The 17,041-nt window shown below is 45.0% G+C and overlaps 1 protein-coding gene across 2 annotated transcripts in view; it reads left to right on the top strand.

Annotated features, from left to right (window-relative positions):
* Positions 1–17,041, top strand: part of BBS2 (Bardet-Biedl syndrome 2) — a 38,706-nt gene that overhangs the window by 17,315 nt on the left and 4,350 nt on the right. Inside the window, exons 6-14 of one of the 2 annotated variants that reach the window (XM_081963342.1) lie at positions 524–628; positions 2,751–2,837; positions 3,588–3,723; positions 6,011–6,150; positions 7,774–7,918; positions 10,058–10,229; positions 12,830–12,959; positions 14,162–14,293; positions 16,241–16,378. In XM_081963342.1, the coding sequence (XP_081819468.1) occupies positions 524–628; positions 2,751–2,837; positions 3,588–3,723; positions 6,011–6,150; positions 7,774–7,918; positions 10,058–10,229; positions 12,830–12,959; positions 14,162–14,293; positions 16,241–16,378 (1,185 nt within the window). Of the gene's footprint in view, positions 1–523; positions 629–2,750; positions 2,838–3,587; positions 3,724–6,010; positions 6,151–7,770; positions 7,919–10,057; positions 10,230–12,829; positions 12,960–14,161; positions 14,294–16,240; positions 16,379–17,041 lie in introns of both variants that reach the window. The other variant, XM_081963341.1, reaches the window with a different exon arrangement.

The following is a 17,041-nucleotide window of genomic DNA, read 5'->3' as shown; positions in this document are numbered from 1 at the left end:
TGCTAATTTAAAATGTGGAAGAAAAACTTCGGCTGCTTCCAGATTAAGGGCTTTTAGTGCTAACAAAGAATGATTAGGGAATTTCTTATTTCCCCATCCACTTACTCCCTCTTTCCATGGAGTTTTGACAGTAAGAACAGACAGGGAAGAAAGCAGTGGGGGAAAAAACAATTTGGTGCATAATAAATGTAAATCATGACATCTGGAGCCCTTGTAAAGTTTTCGGAATGATGTCAAACGAATGAAATATTAAATAGAATAAATCATATCTCAGCCTTCCACATCACAGCTGGATTCAGCACTAGCCAAATCTTTTCAGTGCAGGTGTTGATACTGGGAAGGTGGGTATTATTGAGACTGATTTAATTTAATGGGCATGAATACCGTACCTGCTTATTTCCAAACGCCACGAAACTGCCAATATCAGTCTGATTTAGCCGAAGGCAGTTTTATTCCATAGAAATAGTTGGCTTAACTATTTAGTTCAACAACAGTTGTTAACCTACCTACTTTCATTTTCCAGATAATCACTGCCCTAACGGCGATGAGCCCCACTCGCTTCGGCTATGCCCTTGCTAATGGCACGGTGGGCATTTACAACCAGACAGCACGCTACTGGAGAATTAAAGTTAGTATGATCAAATTGGAGACTTCAGAACAGCTGGAATATCCAGCATGGAGAAATGTATATTTGACTTTGCTGGAAATCTGCAGAGGGACCCCCAAAAGGGTCCGGATGGCAGCCGTTACCATGGAAGTGAAGTCCCCTTCTATCTTTTTATGTGCATCAAAGGCTTTCATCACGTGTTCGTAGTTGCCATCTTAGTACTGCCACAACATGGATGTTCTTCTCCTCCTCCTTCTCCCTTTCCTTCTTCTCCACCTCCTCCTCTTCCATTCAGTTTGGACGCTGTCCAGTTCTGATTGGGTGATGTAAACAAACACAGAGGCTTAGAATGTGTGAACTAGGAAGGATCTTTTAGTTCACCCGTCACAACGTTTTATTCAAGGTTAACATTAATCAGGCGTCGTGTGTGATGCCCATGCTCTTTAACTGACTTGGTTAAGTCTGTTGGGTAAACCTGTCAGGTTTACCAAGTGACCATTTCTGAATGCTGATTTCAAAGAACTGAAAGCGTCAAGCGCTGGAATCCGGGAGTCCAGACGGTTCAAATTAATATATAGGTTGTATTGTATGCTTAAAGCGCTCTACAAAAATCTGAGCTACTAACAGTCAAAGCAAATTGGCAATAGATGAGAGTCAGTGGAATTTAAGGAAGGCTGGACTTAAATCTCTTGTGGGCTTGAAGGGACTCAAGTCTGATGATGCGTTTGACTCCTCCCTCAGACTTAGCTTGGTCATCTCCTACAGAAAGGCTTATTAATGCTACCTATTCACAAGAATCTGGTCAATTAACGGTCAAAGCTAAATTGGTGCTAGATAAGGGTCATCAGAATTCATGGGGGTGGGCTGGACTTGGGTTTCTTGTGAGAACAATGGGTCCAGATGTCAGGGATCCAAGTAACATCCCCAACGAAAGAAGACTTCGAAGTTTGAGTTTCCTCAAAGTTCCATTTTATTAGAGATGTCCTATTGGCACATCTGGGAAAACCCAAATGTGAAAGTTTCCAGGTTTTCCCCACTCAAGTGAAAGTTCAAGTCCCTGCCCAGCACCCACATGTCCGTCACATGATCCAATCAGGTACCATCCAAGCCAGAAGATACCTCCCAGTCACACCCCTCCAGGTGCAGGGCAAGATGTCCTTGGCTCTCTGAGAAAGGAATGTTATTTTGACTATATATATCTCCCATACTCCATATAATCCCCCCCCCCCCATTTTCCCACAGTAGAAAATGTGGCAGGCTTGAAGGCCCCATGTAAAAGATGGCTTCCAGGTCTGACACCAGACTGATGACATGTTTAACCCCACCTTCAGGCGCCATCTACTCTTCTCCTATATCACTCTAGCAACCGTCTTGTTGTAGGTGAGATTCTAAACTTGCTTTGTTGAGAATTTTGAAGTCTTGACAGACAGGTACCTGAGAGCTAGAAAGAAGTTGAAGATCCAACTCAGGTGATATAGGAAAGATTCAAACTAGAAATAAGGAGGAACTTTCTGACAGTGAGAACAATCAATAAATGGAACAGAAGTTGGCCTCAGAAGTTGTGGAAGCTTCATCACTTGAGACTTTCAAGAAGAGATTGGACTGCCATCTGTCAGAAATGGTGGAGGGTCTCTTGCTTGGGCAGGGGGTTGGACTAGATGACCTACAGGGTCCCTTCCAACTCTGTTAATCTGTTAAATACACTCATCGCAGATAGAAGTTGCCTTCAGAAGTTGTGGGAGCTTCATCACTTGAGACTTTCAAGAAGAGATTGGACTACCATTTGTCAGAAATGGTGTAGGGTCTCCTGCTTGAGTTGGAGTATATGTCCTATAAGGTCCCTTCCAACTCTGTTAATCTGTTCTCCCTTTGGGACAAAAACTTCATCTATTCAGGGAAAATAATAATCGCCTTTTCATATGCCCAAGGTCTTTCATTCTTGCTGCAACTCTGTAGGATAATTACTGTTAAAAGGAGATGTTCTTGGACTCAGAGTCAAGAGTGAATCTAGAGTCATAGCTATTTATCATCTTGACTACTCTCCTGCGTCAGTATCTCTCCACTAGATGTGGGAAAAGATTAGGGGTTAGTACCAAGAAGTGACCTGCTTGCTACTCATAGATCCATTTTTTCCCCCTCTCAGTCTAAAAATCAGGCGATGTGCATCGACGCTTTTGACATTAATTCCGACGGCGTCTGTGAATTGATAACTGGCTGGTCCAATGGGAAGGTAAGGATAAAGATTGTATTTTACCTTCTTCCCTGCTTCTTTCCTAAAGATTAACTTGTGGGCCTGGTTTAGATTTCTGCTAGCATTGTTGGAAGAAATCAATGGCTGCCCGCAGACCAAATGACCATTATTAGACAGATAGGAAGAGCCGGTGTTTAGTTTGGCTATTTTCTTAAAATTGCATTGTGTGTGCTTGAAGATCATGGAAGAACTGCAATGGAACTAAATAGGTAAAGGTAAAGGTTCCCCTCGCACATATGTGCTAGTTGTTGCTGACACTAGGGGGCAGTGCTCATCTCCGTTTCAAGAGCCAGCGCTGTCCGAAGACGTCTCCGTGGTCATGTGACTAGCATGATTCAATGCCGAAGGTGCACGGAACGCTGTTACCTTCCCACCAAAGGTGGTTCCTATTTTTCTACTTGCATTTTTGCATGCTTTCCAACTGCTAGGTTGGCAGAAGCTGGGACAAGTAACGGGAGCTCACTCCGTTACGCGGCACCAGCGATTCGAACCGCCAAACTGCCGACCTTTCTGATTGACAAGCTCAGCGTCTTAGCCATTGAGCCACCTCTGTGGAACTAAATATACAGAAGGATTAGGTTATAAACTAGGGGCTATTCTGGATTTCTAACATCTCGGTTTGACTTAGAAGATTTTACCTAAAATGTAAAACATTCTTTTCATTTTTTTAAAAATTGATCTTTGGTCTTCCCACCTTTGAATGCTGTCCGGGGAATATCTGTGTTGCAGATTGACGTGCGCAGCGATCGAACCGGAGAAGTCATTTTCAAGGACAACTTTGCTTCTTCAATCGCGGGAATCGTGCAGGGAGATTACCGGATGGATGGAAGCACACAGTTAATCTGCTGCTCGGTTGAAGGTGAAGGTAAAAAAGCCTTTGCAAATTTCAAGGCCTTTTTTTCATTTATGAGGAGTGGGAACAATGCGAGTGCCTGTTCTGAAGCAGAATGTTCTGTTGCTCTAAGAACAAACCAGATCTCTCGAGCCCTAGCTAAGACAAGCATGTGGTGTGTGTGTGTGTGTGTATGAGCAAGAGAGAGAGAAGGAGAAAGAAAGAGAGAAAAGAGAGAGAAAAACGACCCGGGTTCCACTTTTGGGGGCCGTTTCCAGAGGTGGGATTGAAATTTTTTTAGCAACCAGTTTTCTGCCCAGTTGCTGGGTGGGCGTGGCCTAGTTGGCTTCCTGCACCACGGCGGCAGAAGGGGTGTGTGCATCACCCTCCCACCCCAGGCTCTGGAGGCTTTCCTCAAGCCTCCGGAAGGGCAAAAACAGCCTCCCCCCAGGCCTGTTTCCAGGCTTCAGGTATGTCCAGTAGGCTCGTTTTTCACCCTTCCAGAGCCTTCATCCGGGCCCTGCACTTTTTTTTTACTTTTAATTTTTAATTTTCAAAACAAACACAACACACAGAATCCTCCTTCTTTCCATACTATAGAAAGTGTATCAGTTGGTTACAAAAGACTTCCGTGCATCTCTTCCACAGTCATCAACCATAATTCATATTAACTCAAGTATTTTAACTCAGATATATTTATACATGTTACCATCATCATACCTCCATTTTCATTTGACTATAATTGTCTGAACGTCCTTCATCATGAAATATACCAAGATTTAAAACATAACCACACACTGGCATTTCATTTGCTATTTCTAATATCCTCCAATCACACGGCACTTTCCTGGCAGGATGAACGGGCTCCGTGGAGACTCCTAGGAGGGGAAGAGTGGGTTGGGCAGGATCAGCCGGTTCTTGTAACTACCGGTTCAGCGAACCAGATTAAAATTAACATCTGGTTTGCCCAAAGCAGTCCGAACTTGAATCTCACCCCTGGATACCTCTCCGTCCTCGCGAGTCCTGCTTTCCTTCCCAAGGCTGCGTTCTCACATTCAAGAGGCTTGGTGATGGGGGGAGCTCGGTGGCTGGTTAGCTTTCCTTGGCGCTCTTACCCAAGGGACTCTTCGCTCGGCCCTGAATTCAGATAATGTTTTCTGGCTCCATCCCAATGTGCTGAAGTAGGCAAGTGTTTTGAATAAGGCACTTTTACTAAGTGGAGGGTACAGGTAGTCCTCAGCTTAACGACCACAATTGAGCCCAAAAGAGAGACATTGGCTAGTTGAGTTTTGCTCCATGTTTGAACCTTGCTCACTTCACTTCTTAGGTGAGTCACTGCACTTGTTAAGTCAGTAACACAGCTGTTAATCCAGCTTCCCCCATCATAAGAAGGTCACAAAAGGTCACATGACCCCAAGACACTGCAGCCGTCATGAATATATGCCACTTGCCAAGCGTCTGAATTTCAATAATGTGATCATGGGGATACTACTACAGTTGTTAAGTCTGAAAAAGGGTCATTGGTCACTTTATCAGTGATGTTGAAGTGGTCACTAAGCAAACAATTGTAAATTGAGGACTACCTAGAATTGATTTGTCTTTTAATTGGGGTATCTTTGTTTGTGTGTGTGAGTATGCACAATTGTTTATTGTATATTAGAAGAACTTTTGTGGAACTTCAGCAGGATGAATAACAAGCTGGATGTCAAATGTAGAGATGCCCTTTTAATCTCAGATTAGCTCTCAGATTAACAGAGTTGGAAGGGACCTTGTAGGTCATCTAGTCCAACCCCTGGCCCAAGCAGGAGACCTTACAGCATTTCTGACAGATGGCAGTCCAATCTCTTCTTGAAAGCCTCCAGTGATGAAGCTCCCACAACTTCCGAAGGCAACTTCTGTTCCATGGGTGGATTGTTCTCACTGTCAGAAAATTCCTCCTTATTTCCAGGTTGAATCTCTCCTTGGTCAGTTTCCATCCATTATTCCTTGTCTGGCCTTCGGGTGCTTTGGAGAATAGCTTGACCCCTTCCTCTCTGTGGCAGCCCCTCAAATATTGGAAGATTTCTATCATGTCTCCCCTGGTCCTTCTCTTCACTAGACTAGTCATGCCCAGTTCCTGCAACCATTTTCCTTTTGTTGGTTTCGATTGAACAGGTTTATCCTTAAAAACTTTATTAATCTGCGCTTAGGTCAGACTAAATATATGATCCATTTCTTCTCCCTTATTTATGAACCACTGCTGTGTGTGCAATGACAGCTTTTCTCTATCAAGAACTTCAAGAGGAGACTTAGCACTCTTCTTGTCTTTGTTTCTGTACAGTGCGAGGATACCTGCCAGGGACTCAAGAGATGAAAGGAAGGTTGATGGCCACGAGCGTGGAGCAAGATCTGATTCGAGGGCTTAGTCAGAAGAAGCAGAACTTGCTCCTTGAGTTACGAAACTATGAAGAAAATTCAAAGGTAATTTATGTAAAGATGGAAAATCCAGAACCGATCTTGGCCTGTAGGAAAGCAAGCAAGTACAACTTCAGCAGTAGGACGCTAGAAATTCAGGAATTAAAGAAAACTCTACTTCTTACTTTATTTCGTCCATATTCTATTTTGCTGATGAAGAATTATGATTGAACAACAACAACAGAAATAAAATTTTCCTCTCTTTGTAAATTTGGAAGATTGACAGAGAGGAGCAATTGGCATTCTGTCATAAGAAATTTGGGTGTCTTCGGTAGGTAACATTTGGGCCCGATTTTGGAGCTTCCTGTCTCTGTGAAAGCAAAGTATAAAAATGTTTTATCAGTGCTAATGGCAAGCTATTGCAATTACAGGTAGTCCTCGACTTACAATCACAATTGAGCCCAACTTTTCCTGGGGTTCAGTGAAACATTTGTCAAGTGAGTTTTGCCCCAGTTTTGCGACCTTTCTTGCCGCAGATGTTATGCGAATTACAACGACAGATAAGTTAGTAACAGGTTGTTAAATGAATCTGGCTTCCTTTAACGTATTTAGCGTCTGAGGGAATGCTGAGACTCTGGTTCAAAAACAACGGCTTTATTTCAACTGAAACCAGAACAGAACAACAACTCGCGCTCTGAAAAGCTCTTTTATACTCGCGGCTGTCAGAGCGTTAACCAATAAGAACGCTCCAGTTCTCCCGCCTGAACACAACCCAAATTCGACCAATCAGCTACTGCTCTGTCTGATTGACAGAAGGGGGCGGGCCGCGTCGGTACGTAACACTTCCCCATTGACTTTGCTTGTCAGAAGGTCACAAAGGGGGATGCTGGGACACAGCAGTGGTCATAAACACGAACCATTTGCCAAGCGTCTGAATTTTGATCACAAGATCATGGGGCTGCTACAAAGATTGTAAGTGGGAAAAATAGTCATGAGTGTGGTGGTACTCCAGCGGCCAGCAGAGCTGGCAGGAGATTCGGACAGTGAGGAGGTTGGGGAGGAACCTGGGCCAGTCCTGGAGTCTGGGGAAGACTCTGATGAGGGCTCTGTGTTGGAGGCAGAGAGGGAGTCACGGCTGTATGCCAGTTATCAGCTGCCTTCAAAGTCGGACATAAGTGAGGCCTGTTCCCAGTGTGCACATGCGCAGAGTTGCCAGACGAAGGGAACAGCTAAAGAACAGAGGTCGACTTGGGAGTAAGGCCACAGGTGGACGATGAATGGCCCCTCCCATAGGGAATAATAGAGGAGCGAAACGGGAGTGGAGTTTGCAGGAGACCATTAGTTCATTTAATTGGTTCGTGACTCTCCGAGACTCCTTGCCAAGTTTTGCAGATATCGACCTGGCAGCTCTCCAAGCCAGATAAGGTCTGTGACCGTAAATCCTCCCTTGAAAGACTTTGCTGGAGCAGAATTCACAGCAAATTAATAAAATGGGTTTTTGTCGGGACTTCATGCTCTTGGGAAGCCTAGGTCAGAACAAGGAGTCACTTTTATCAGTGCTGTTGTAACTTTGAACGGTCCCTCAATGAACTGTTGTAAGCCGAGGACTACCTGTAGTGGAGCCGATTGTATGTATTTCTATCCATTGTCCAACGTTTCGAATAAGGCCTGCATTTCGTTTTAAAGCAGATGGAACTGAACACTCAGGTAAATGAGATGGATGGCGAAAGGGGTGTGATCCCGGCAAACACACAGCTCCAGACCGCGTTGTCCGTCAATCTGGGATCGGAAACCGAATCTGCTCATGTAGAACTCTGCATATCCACATCCAACGGTAAGTCAGAATTAGCAGCCAATATTTGTTGGTACAGGCTCAGTGCCTATGTATGATTTCTTGGCTGTGAGCACCTGAGGAAGATGCTTGTTTGATCTGACTCGGACATTTGCACCTTTCACTGATATTTTTTGGCCTGATCTTAAGCATCTGAGCATCTCTCTGGGCCAGAGGAATACGTCTATTAGGAGGTTGTTGTCAGGGTTGCAAGTAATACACCTACAACAAACAGACCTCCAAGGCAGGTAGGTTCCTCAAAGAATAGTTTTATTTGGATATATCAGGGGTGTCCAAACTTGGGAACTTTAAGACTTGTGGACTTCAACTCCCAGAATTCCCCAGCCAGCCATGCTGGCTGGGGAATTCTGGGAGTTGAAGTCCACAAGTCTTAAAGTTCCCAAGTTTGGACACCCCTGGGATATATCACAGGCTGGTGAAAACCGACTCTTAAATGTTCCTGCGGTTTTCACCTAATTAAAAGTACCGTATTTTTCAGAGTATAAGACGCACCTTTTCCCCTCAAAAAAGAGGGTGAAAATCTGGGTGCATCTTATACACTGAATGCAGCACGTTTGGCCTCCCGAAACTACCCCTCCACCAAAATGGCCATGCATAGCCTTTAGGAGGCTTCCAGAGTGTTCCTGGGGGCTGGGGAGGGTAGAAATGAGCAAAACACGGGTGGTTTTTTGCTTGTTTTTTCCCCAGCCCCCCAGGGGTACTCTATAAGCCTCCTAAAGGCTATGCATGCCCTTTTTTTGACAAAAAACGTGCCCATTTTTGCAAAAAGGGGGCCATTTTTGGGAGGTCTGCAGTGCAAAAGCTTTTTTTTTAATTTGCCTCTTCAAAATCTTGGTGCGTCTTATACTCCGAAAAATACGGTAAATGTTTCCCCCTTTCCCCCCTCAAACAATCCGTCACATGGTCCAATCAAGGCGCTGTCCAGTCGCTTGGTAACTTCACTCCTCCTCTCTTCAGCCACCTGTTGAATCGTCCTTGGTTCCCAGAGGAAATTATTTTATTTTGGCTACAAAATCTCAGGGATTTCTACTCCCTATTCTTCATCTCCATTATGGCAACGATGAAGCCTCAAAGATGGCCTCAGCCAGGCTAGCTTCAGAGTTGACAGTTGTTATGCATGGAGAATAGCCGACCCTTAGAATTTAAGGGACAGCATCTAAAGGAAAGAGATTAACCTGAGTAAATCCAGGGGGTTTGAGACCCTAGAAAGTGTGGGCAGAAGAGCAACAAAGATGATAAAAGGTTTGGAGGCAAAATCGTATGATGAACGCTTGAAAGGATGAGATCCAACCTGAGAATTAATTAGTGGAACAGCTGACCTGAAGTTATGCGTGCTTCATCCCTGGAGGTTTTCAAGAACGGACTGGACAACCATTTGACCTGGATGGTATGAGGTCTCAGGGACTAGAAGACCTCTGAGGTCCCGTCCAGCCCTATGATTCTATGTTCTATGTTCATAGTAAACTTGAGCCACAAGGGAAATATCTGGTTGGTTGTTTTGGGTGATGGCAGCAGTGATGATTTTGACTTCTTTTCTATCCTGTCTGCCGTCCTGGAGAATAGCTTTGAAACTGAATAAATATCCTAGTATTCTTAATCTCGCTTAATGACCGCCAGGGCACCCAACTGTAATGAGCAAGCTCCATTATGGCCGTAGGTCGAGGGCTACCTCTTAAGATAAAGGTTCCCCTCTCACATATGTGCTAGTCATTCCCGACTCTAGGGGGCGGTGCTCATCTCCGTTTCAAAGCCCAAGAGCCAGCGCTGTCCAAAGACGTCTCTGTGGTCATGTGGCTGGCATGACTAAACGCCAAAGGCGCATGGAACGCTGTTCCCTTCCCACCAAAGGTGGTCCCTATTTTTCTACTTGCATTTTTTACGTGCTTTTGAACTGCTAGGTTGGCAGAAGCTGGGAGAAATAACGGGAGCTCACTCCGTTACGCGGCGCTAGGGATTCGAACCGCCAAACTGCCGACCCTTCTGATTGACAAGCTCAGCGTCTTAGCCACTGAGCCACCACATCCCATCTTACCTACCCTCTTACGTACCCACCCTATCTTACCTACCTCTGTTAGAACCTTTAAAACTGACGAAGAGGGAATGTTTTTGTTTTCGTCTAAGACACGATTATCCGAGCGGTGCTGATTTTCGCCGAAGGGATCTTCGAAAACGAGAGCCACGTGATCCACCCGACTCCTCAGAACCTCTCGAGCAGCATAAAAATCCCCCTCTGCCCCCCGAAAGACATCCCGGTGGAGCTGAACATCAAAGCCCTTGTTGGATACAAGAAGAGGTGAGGGCTGGGCAGGTTTCCCATCAACTGCCTTCTCCCCCCCCTCCCCAACTCCTTTGATGGACTCAAAAGCATTTTTGCTCTTGGGCTTTTATTAGAGAAACAGTTATCAATTATGTGGGAGAAGTCGGGAAAATCCAAACGCAGAGAGAAATATCTCATATTGGATAAGCCCTCAGGCGGGTTTTTGAGTCAACAAGTGCCAGCATTTTGCATTCAGCAAGGTTTATTTTTTAATGTTTTGAAGGAACAAATGCTGTATATCGGTCGATAGATTATTGTTTTCTTCTGTTCAATCATGTCTGACTCTCGGAGGCTGCCCGGGCAGGCCCCTGCAGTTTTCTTGGCAAGGTTTTTCAGAAGTGGTTTGCCATTGCCTCCTTCCTAGGGCTGAAAGAAAATGACTGGCCAGGGCTGATTTTGTGCCTAAGGTTGGACTACCTGTGTTTTCCCCGAAATTAAGACCAGGTCTTATCTTCTTTTGACCCCCGAAATAAGCGCTTGGCCTTATTTTCGGGGAGGTCTTATTATTTTTGAGGTGCAGGAGGCGGCGAACGTTGTCACCTCATGGCCGCTGCTGTGTTGCAATATTTTGGGGGGAGGGCTTATTTTTATTGTGCTCAAAAGCCCAATTGGGCTTATTATCTGGGGAGGTCTTATTTTCGGGGAAGCAGGGTAGAATTCAGTGTCTCCTGGTTTTTAGCCTGATGTCTTCACCACTATACCAAACTTGCCTTTCTAACATAGGTTAGGCTTTTGTTCAAATAGATTTGGGCACAGAAGTGGTTTGCCAGGGCTTCCTTCCTAGGGCCTAAACAGAAGGACTGCCTTAAGTCACCCAGTTGGCTTTGTGCCTAAGGCGGGTCTAGAACTCCCAGTCTCCTGGTTTTTAACCTGATGCCTTCACCACTATACCAAACATGCTCTTTTATAGACATCACAGAGCTAGAATCTTCAGGCCATTCATGGGGTGCAAATGGGTTGAGATTCATACTTGGCTTTTCATGGTAAAGGAAATAAATATATCTGTGCAGACAGCTAAATTATGCTACAGGATATTCCTTTTACGCCAGTTCTTGGATCTCCCTCCCTCACAATGGGTCTATTAGTAGTCTGGAACTTGGTGAGAAGGATCTTGTAGGGAAATTCTTCATGATCTAGAATATTACACTAGTAAGAATTACCCTGTTTCCCGGAAAATAAGACCTCCCCGGATAATAAGCCTAAACAGACTTTTGAGCGCATGCGCTAAAATAAGCCCAACCTGGAAAATATGGCAAAGTACTTATTTAGGGGTCAAAAGATAATAAGACCCTGTCTTATTTTGGGGGAAACACTATAGTAAGAAAAATGGATGGAAACTGAACAAGGAGAGATTTAATCTAGAAATAAGGAGGAACTTTCTGACACAGTGAGAACAATCAACCCAAGGAACAGAAGTTGCCTTCAGAAGTTGTGGGAGCTTCATCACTTGAAACTTTCAAGAAGAGATTGGACTGCCATCTGTCAGAAATGGTGGAGGGTCTCTTGCTTGGGCAGGGGGTTGGACTAGATGACCTACAAGATCCCTTCCAACTCTGTTAATCTGTTAAATACACTCATCGCAGATGTATATTATCTGATATTATCTGTATAATTATGATATATTATCATGTATTCTCTGAAATTGAAAGATTTTGGAAATGACAGATGTATGTATATATATATATATGTGTGTGTGTGTGTGCGTGCATACACACACACACAGTTTATGCATAAAAATTAAATTTGACTGCAGTCACTTCAGTTGAGACGGCTCAGCACATTTCCCCTTCTCTTCCCCATCTGTCATTTCCAAAAAGTTTTGAATTCTGGAGAATCCAGGTAAGTACATTTGACAGCCCTTCCACAATTAAAACAATAGTTTCCTTCCAAATCTTGCCTTTAAATGAGAACCTAATTGGAACTTAATAGCCTTCTATGCAGAGGTATCAAATATTTTAGGTGGTTTTTCCCTTTGCACGTGTGTGCATTTTTTTTTTTAGCCCAGTCTTGCCAGTAGAAGGAAGAATGAGGCATGCAGGATATTAGGGAATTTGTGGAAGTTGGAATAACTCCTAATTCTTAGGCAGCAGGAAGAGAAGGGAGATAAAGGGCCTGCGAAGTAATGAAACTACATCCCCTCGTTTGCATCTGAAAATCTCTATCTGTCCCTGGGCTTTGAATGTACTCATCTCTTGTTCTTGTAAGCATCTACAATTCACTCATGAGATAGAGAAACTTTTAAAACAAGAGCTCAGAGTCCCAGAGACATCACATTATTCCAGAAAAATTACTTGATTAACATCCTTATGCTATCTATGGCAGTGTGGACATGAGAGACATTTTCAATAATAGCACAAAGAGGGATGCAACACTATAAAAAGAGAAAACAAAATGGAGATGATCATTGGCATTCGTCTCCCCCCCCCCGCCCTCCCCCATGTGAATGTGAAACGAGTGTCAGGATCAGGGCATCATAGAAAGAACAAAGGCTTGCCTAGATGGCCTTGACGAGGAGGTAAATGATTACGAGTCCATTTGTTCAGCCGCCTTGATGGTTTTGTGTCATACTTTCCCAGCACACAGTTCCATGTTTTCGAGCTGTCCCGACAGCTCCCTCGCTTCTCGATGTATGCGCTCTGCATCCCGGACTCTGCAACCAGGCCTCTGAGCTTTGTAAAATTCACTCTGGGTGAGAAGGTGCAGATGGTAAGTCTTCTTCCTTTCTTTCTTTTCCCCCCATCTGGGTTGTCGTAAACGCTTTTGTTGTTGTTCTTAGTTGCGAAGTCATGTCTGACCCATCGCGGCCCCATGGACAACGTTCCTCCAGGCCTTCCTGTCCTCTACCATCCCCTGGAGTTCATTTAAGCTCACACCTACTGCTTCATGACTCCATCCAGCCACCTCCTTCTCTGCCGACCCCTTCTTCTTTTGCCCTCCATCTTTCCCAGCATGAGGCTCTTCTCCAGGGAGTCCTTCTTCCTTCTCATTAAGTGGCCAAAGTATTTGAGTTTCCTCTTCAGGTTCTGGCCTTCTAAAGAGCAGTCAGGGTTGATCTCCTCTAGGATTGACCGGTTGGATGGCCTTGCAGTCCAAGGGACTCACAGGAGTCTTCTCCAGCAACAGAGTTCAAAGGCCTCCATTCTTTGGTGCTCTGCCTTTCTTATGGTCCAACTTTCACAGCCATCCATTGCAACTGGGAAAACCATCGCCTTGGCTATGCACCCTTTTGTTGACAGGGTGATGTCTGCTTTTTAGTATGCTTTAGTATAGTAATTCAATTCAGCATTGTAGTATTTAATACTTGTCTTCTAAGGTAAAGGCTAAAAGGATGTGCCTGGTGCCTCCATTAACCAAGAGCTATTGCAGAGAATTGATAGATGCTTCTACTGATTGTTAAGCAAGGCCTTTAGCTTGTGGTTGGTAACAGGAAGGCTGAAGGGGGGGAGAAAGAGACACACAGGGCTAAGGAGAAGGACCTAAGGTGGAGGTGAGCCAACTTTGAATCTAAAGATGGTAAAAGAAAGCCGTAGATACAGGTTGTCCTCGACTTACAACTACGATTAAATCCAGAATTGATGTTGCCAGGTGAGACATTCCTTAAGCCAGGGGTGTCCAAACTTGGGAACTTTTAAGACTTGTGGACTTCAACTCCCAGAATTCCCCAGCCAGCATGGTCATAAGTCATTTGTCAGTGCCATTGTACCTGAACAGTGACTAAACCAATGGTTGTAAATTGAGGACTACTTATAGCGTCTTTTTATCCCTGAGACTTCTTGATAACTGCAGGCGTCTCCCTTACATGCCTGGGGCATCAGCTGCAAATCCCCAGAAACCCACCAGGGCATTGCCATTGGTTTCCCTCCCACTCTTGTTCTCAAAACTCGCCCCCTGTGAATTTATGCTTCCAGGGTCTCGTGTGGATCAAACAAAATTTCTTGCTACCTGAGGATGTGGAGATGCAGAGCGAATCGCTGGAGGTCTGCTTCACCTCCCTGCGTGACACAGGACAGCTGTGCATCCGAATGAATTCCAGTGGAGAGGTACTCTCGTGCTTGTCTCATTTATGCCTCATTTATGGCACAGTGGCTAGAGGGCAGTCCTGCAGGCTACTTCTCCTGCCTGCCGGCTGCCTGCAATTTGGCAGTTCGAATCCCACCAGGATCAAGGTTGACTCAGCCTGACTCTGTCAATCGATTAGAGAGGGCTGTAAAGCGCTGTGAAGCGCTATATAAGTCTAAGTGCTATTGCTATTGCTTCCTTGCTTCCCTCCCTCCCTCCCTTTTCCCCCAGTGGTTAGAATGCAGTATTGCAGGCTGACTCTTCCCACTGCCGCTAGTTCAATCCTAACTCAGCCTTCCGTCCTTCCGAGGTGGGTAAAAGGAGGACCCAGATTGTTGGGGGACAACATGCTTACAGAGGGTTGTAAAGCACTATGAAGTGGTATATAAGTCTAAGTGCTATTGCTATGTTGCAATGAGCCTTGGAAATAAGTCCTTCCCGGGTCTCCTTGAGGGGGAGCAGCCGTGGAAAGTTTCCCTCCATGATGGCAGCTTTCATTTGTGGAGACCGATTTGTCGTAAACAATGATTGCAGGTGCTTATGGGTTTGCAAAACATTGCCATCCCTTTTGATTAAAGTGCTGCTATACTTTGGAGGTATGGATGCCTACGGAGATTCTTAATCACCCAGGTCAGGGTTGTACCCAACGTGCTTTTCCAAAAGGCAACTGGACTTTCTTGGGTCCCTCCCCGCCCCCCTGAAAACGTTTCACTTCTCATCCAAGAAGCTTCTTCACTTCTGACTGAATGGTTGGGGAGGATTTATATTCTTGGCAGTCATCTTGTCCTCGTTGAGGCCACTGAGGGTTTATCTGTACCCTCATAGACATCTGAATCAGTGCAAATGGGTGTGGTATCTTCTTGGGATGGCTCAGATCAGGGTCTCCAACCTTGGCAACTTTAAGCCTGGCCTTTAGAGTAAAGAAGTTGTTCTCCATCACACTTAGTGTCATGGTTATTAATAATGAACAGTCTCTGTTTCTCATCAGCCTTCATCTGAGCTGCTGCAAGCTATTCCTCAGAAAACATCCACACTCACAGTTAGTACTTGGGCTACCTTAGTTTAGCTTCAGATAGTAATAGCAACAGCACTTAGACTTAGATACCACTTCACAGTGTTTTTACAGCCCTCTCTAAGCGGTTTACAGAGTCAGCCTATTTGCCCCCAACAATCTGGGTCCTCCTTTTACCCACCTCGGAAGGAGGGAAGGCTGAGTCAACCTTGAGCCTGCTGAGATTAAAACTATTGGCAGTGGGTAGAGTTAGCCTGCAATACTGCATTCTAATCATTGTGCAGAGGAAGGAAGGGAAGGGAAGGGAAGGGAGGGAGGGAGGGAGAAAGGAAAATAGCAATAGCACTTAGACTTATATACTGCTTCACAGTGCTTTACAGCCCTCTCTAAGTGGTTTACAGAGTCATCCCATTGCCCCCAATAATCTGGGTCCTTATTTTACCCACCTCAGAAGGATGGAAGGTTGAGTCAACCTTGAGCTAGTCAGGATCGAACTTTTGACAATGGGCAGAGTTAGCTTGCAACACTGCACGTCGTGGATGGATGGATGGATGGATAGATGGATGGATGGAAGGAAGGAAGGAAGGAAGGGCAATAGCAATGGCACCTAGACTTATATACCGCTTCACAGGGCTTTCCAGCCCTCTCTAAGCAGTTTACAGAGTCAGCCTATTTGCCCCCAACAATCTGGGCCCTCATTTTACCCACCTTGGAAGGACGGAAGACTGAGGCAACCTTGAAATTCAAGCTGCCAAATTGCAGGCAGCCGGCAGTCAGCAGAAGTAGCCTGCAGTGCTGCACTCTAACCTCTGCGTCACCACCGATGTGATAAGGCTCTTTTAAGCATCATCTTCTCCCATTGTAAAGAGTGTGTCTGGGGCCAATCTGAGTTATTGTTTTTACTTCTGCTTATTAGATCACCATTAACACGGATAACATTGATCTGGCCGGTGACATCATCCAATCGATGGCCTCCTTTTGGGCCATTGAGGACTTACAGGTTGAAGCAGACTTCCCTGTGTATTTTGATGAGGTGCACAAAGCTTTTGTTGGGGTAAGTGAGCAAATATTCTTAAATATTCTTCATTCTACTGGGGTACCAGTAGAAGAGAACATCTGTAGCTCAGGTTTGAATCCTTGGGGCTCTCTGAGCTTAGTTGTTTTCTTATAGACATTTGATGACCCAACTAGGTAACGCCATCAGTCCTGGAAGGGAATGGGGTTTGTGAAGTGGAGGAGGAGGGAAAGGTCCTCGGTGCTCTCTGAGCTTGGTTGTTTCCTTACAGATGTTTCATGACCCAACTAGGGTAACATCATTAGTGCCGAAAGGGAGTGGAGTGCGGAGTGCAGAAGAGGAGAAGGCAAGGAAGACACCTGTGGGGTCCTTAATACTCTCTGAAGTTGCTTGCTTGCAGATGTTTATATACAAGCAGCAAAACCCACACCTTCACTCACACTGAGGATGTTGCCTAGTTGGGCAGTGAAACATCTGCATGCAATAAAAGAAAAAACCCAGAAAGCAACAAGAGCTCCGTATCTGAGATACCTCATTGTGATGGATTGACATGCTTAAATAAATTGGAATAGGCAGGAGCTAAAGAAAATCCATGGATTTGGTGGGCCACAAGCAAGAGGTGCTCTTCAAGGGCTTTGAAATAGCGAACGACACTAACTGGTCTATCTAGAACGTTCCTAAAGCAGCACCAGACTCTTAATT

The sequence above is a fragment of the Natrix helvetica genome, assembly GCF_964273705.1.
Source record: "Natrix helvetica genome assembly, chromosome: 10".
NCBI lineage: Eukaryota > Metazoa > Chordata > Lepidosauria > Squamata > Natricidae > Natrix > Natrix helvetica.
This window is presented reverse-complemented; position numbering and strand designations above follow the sequence as displayed.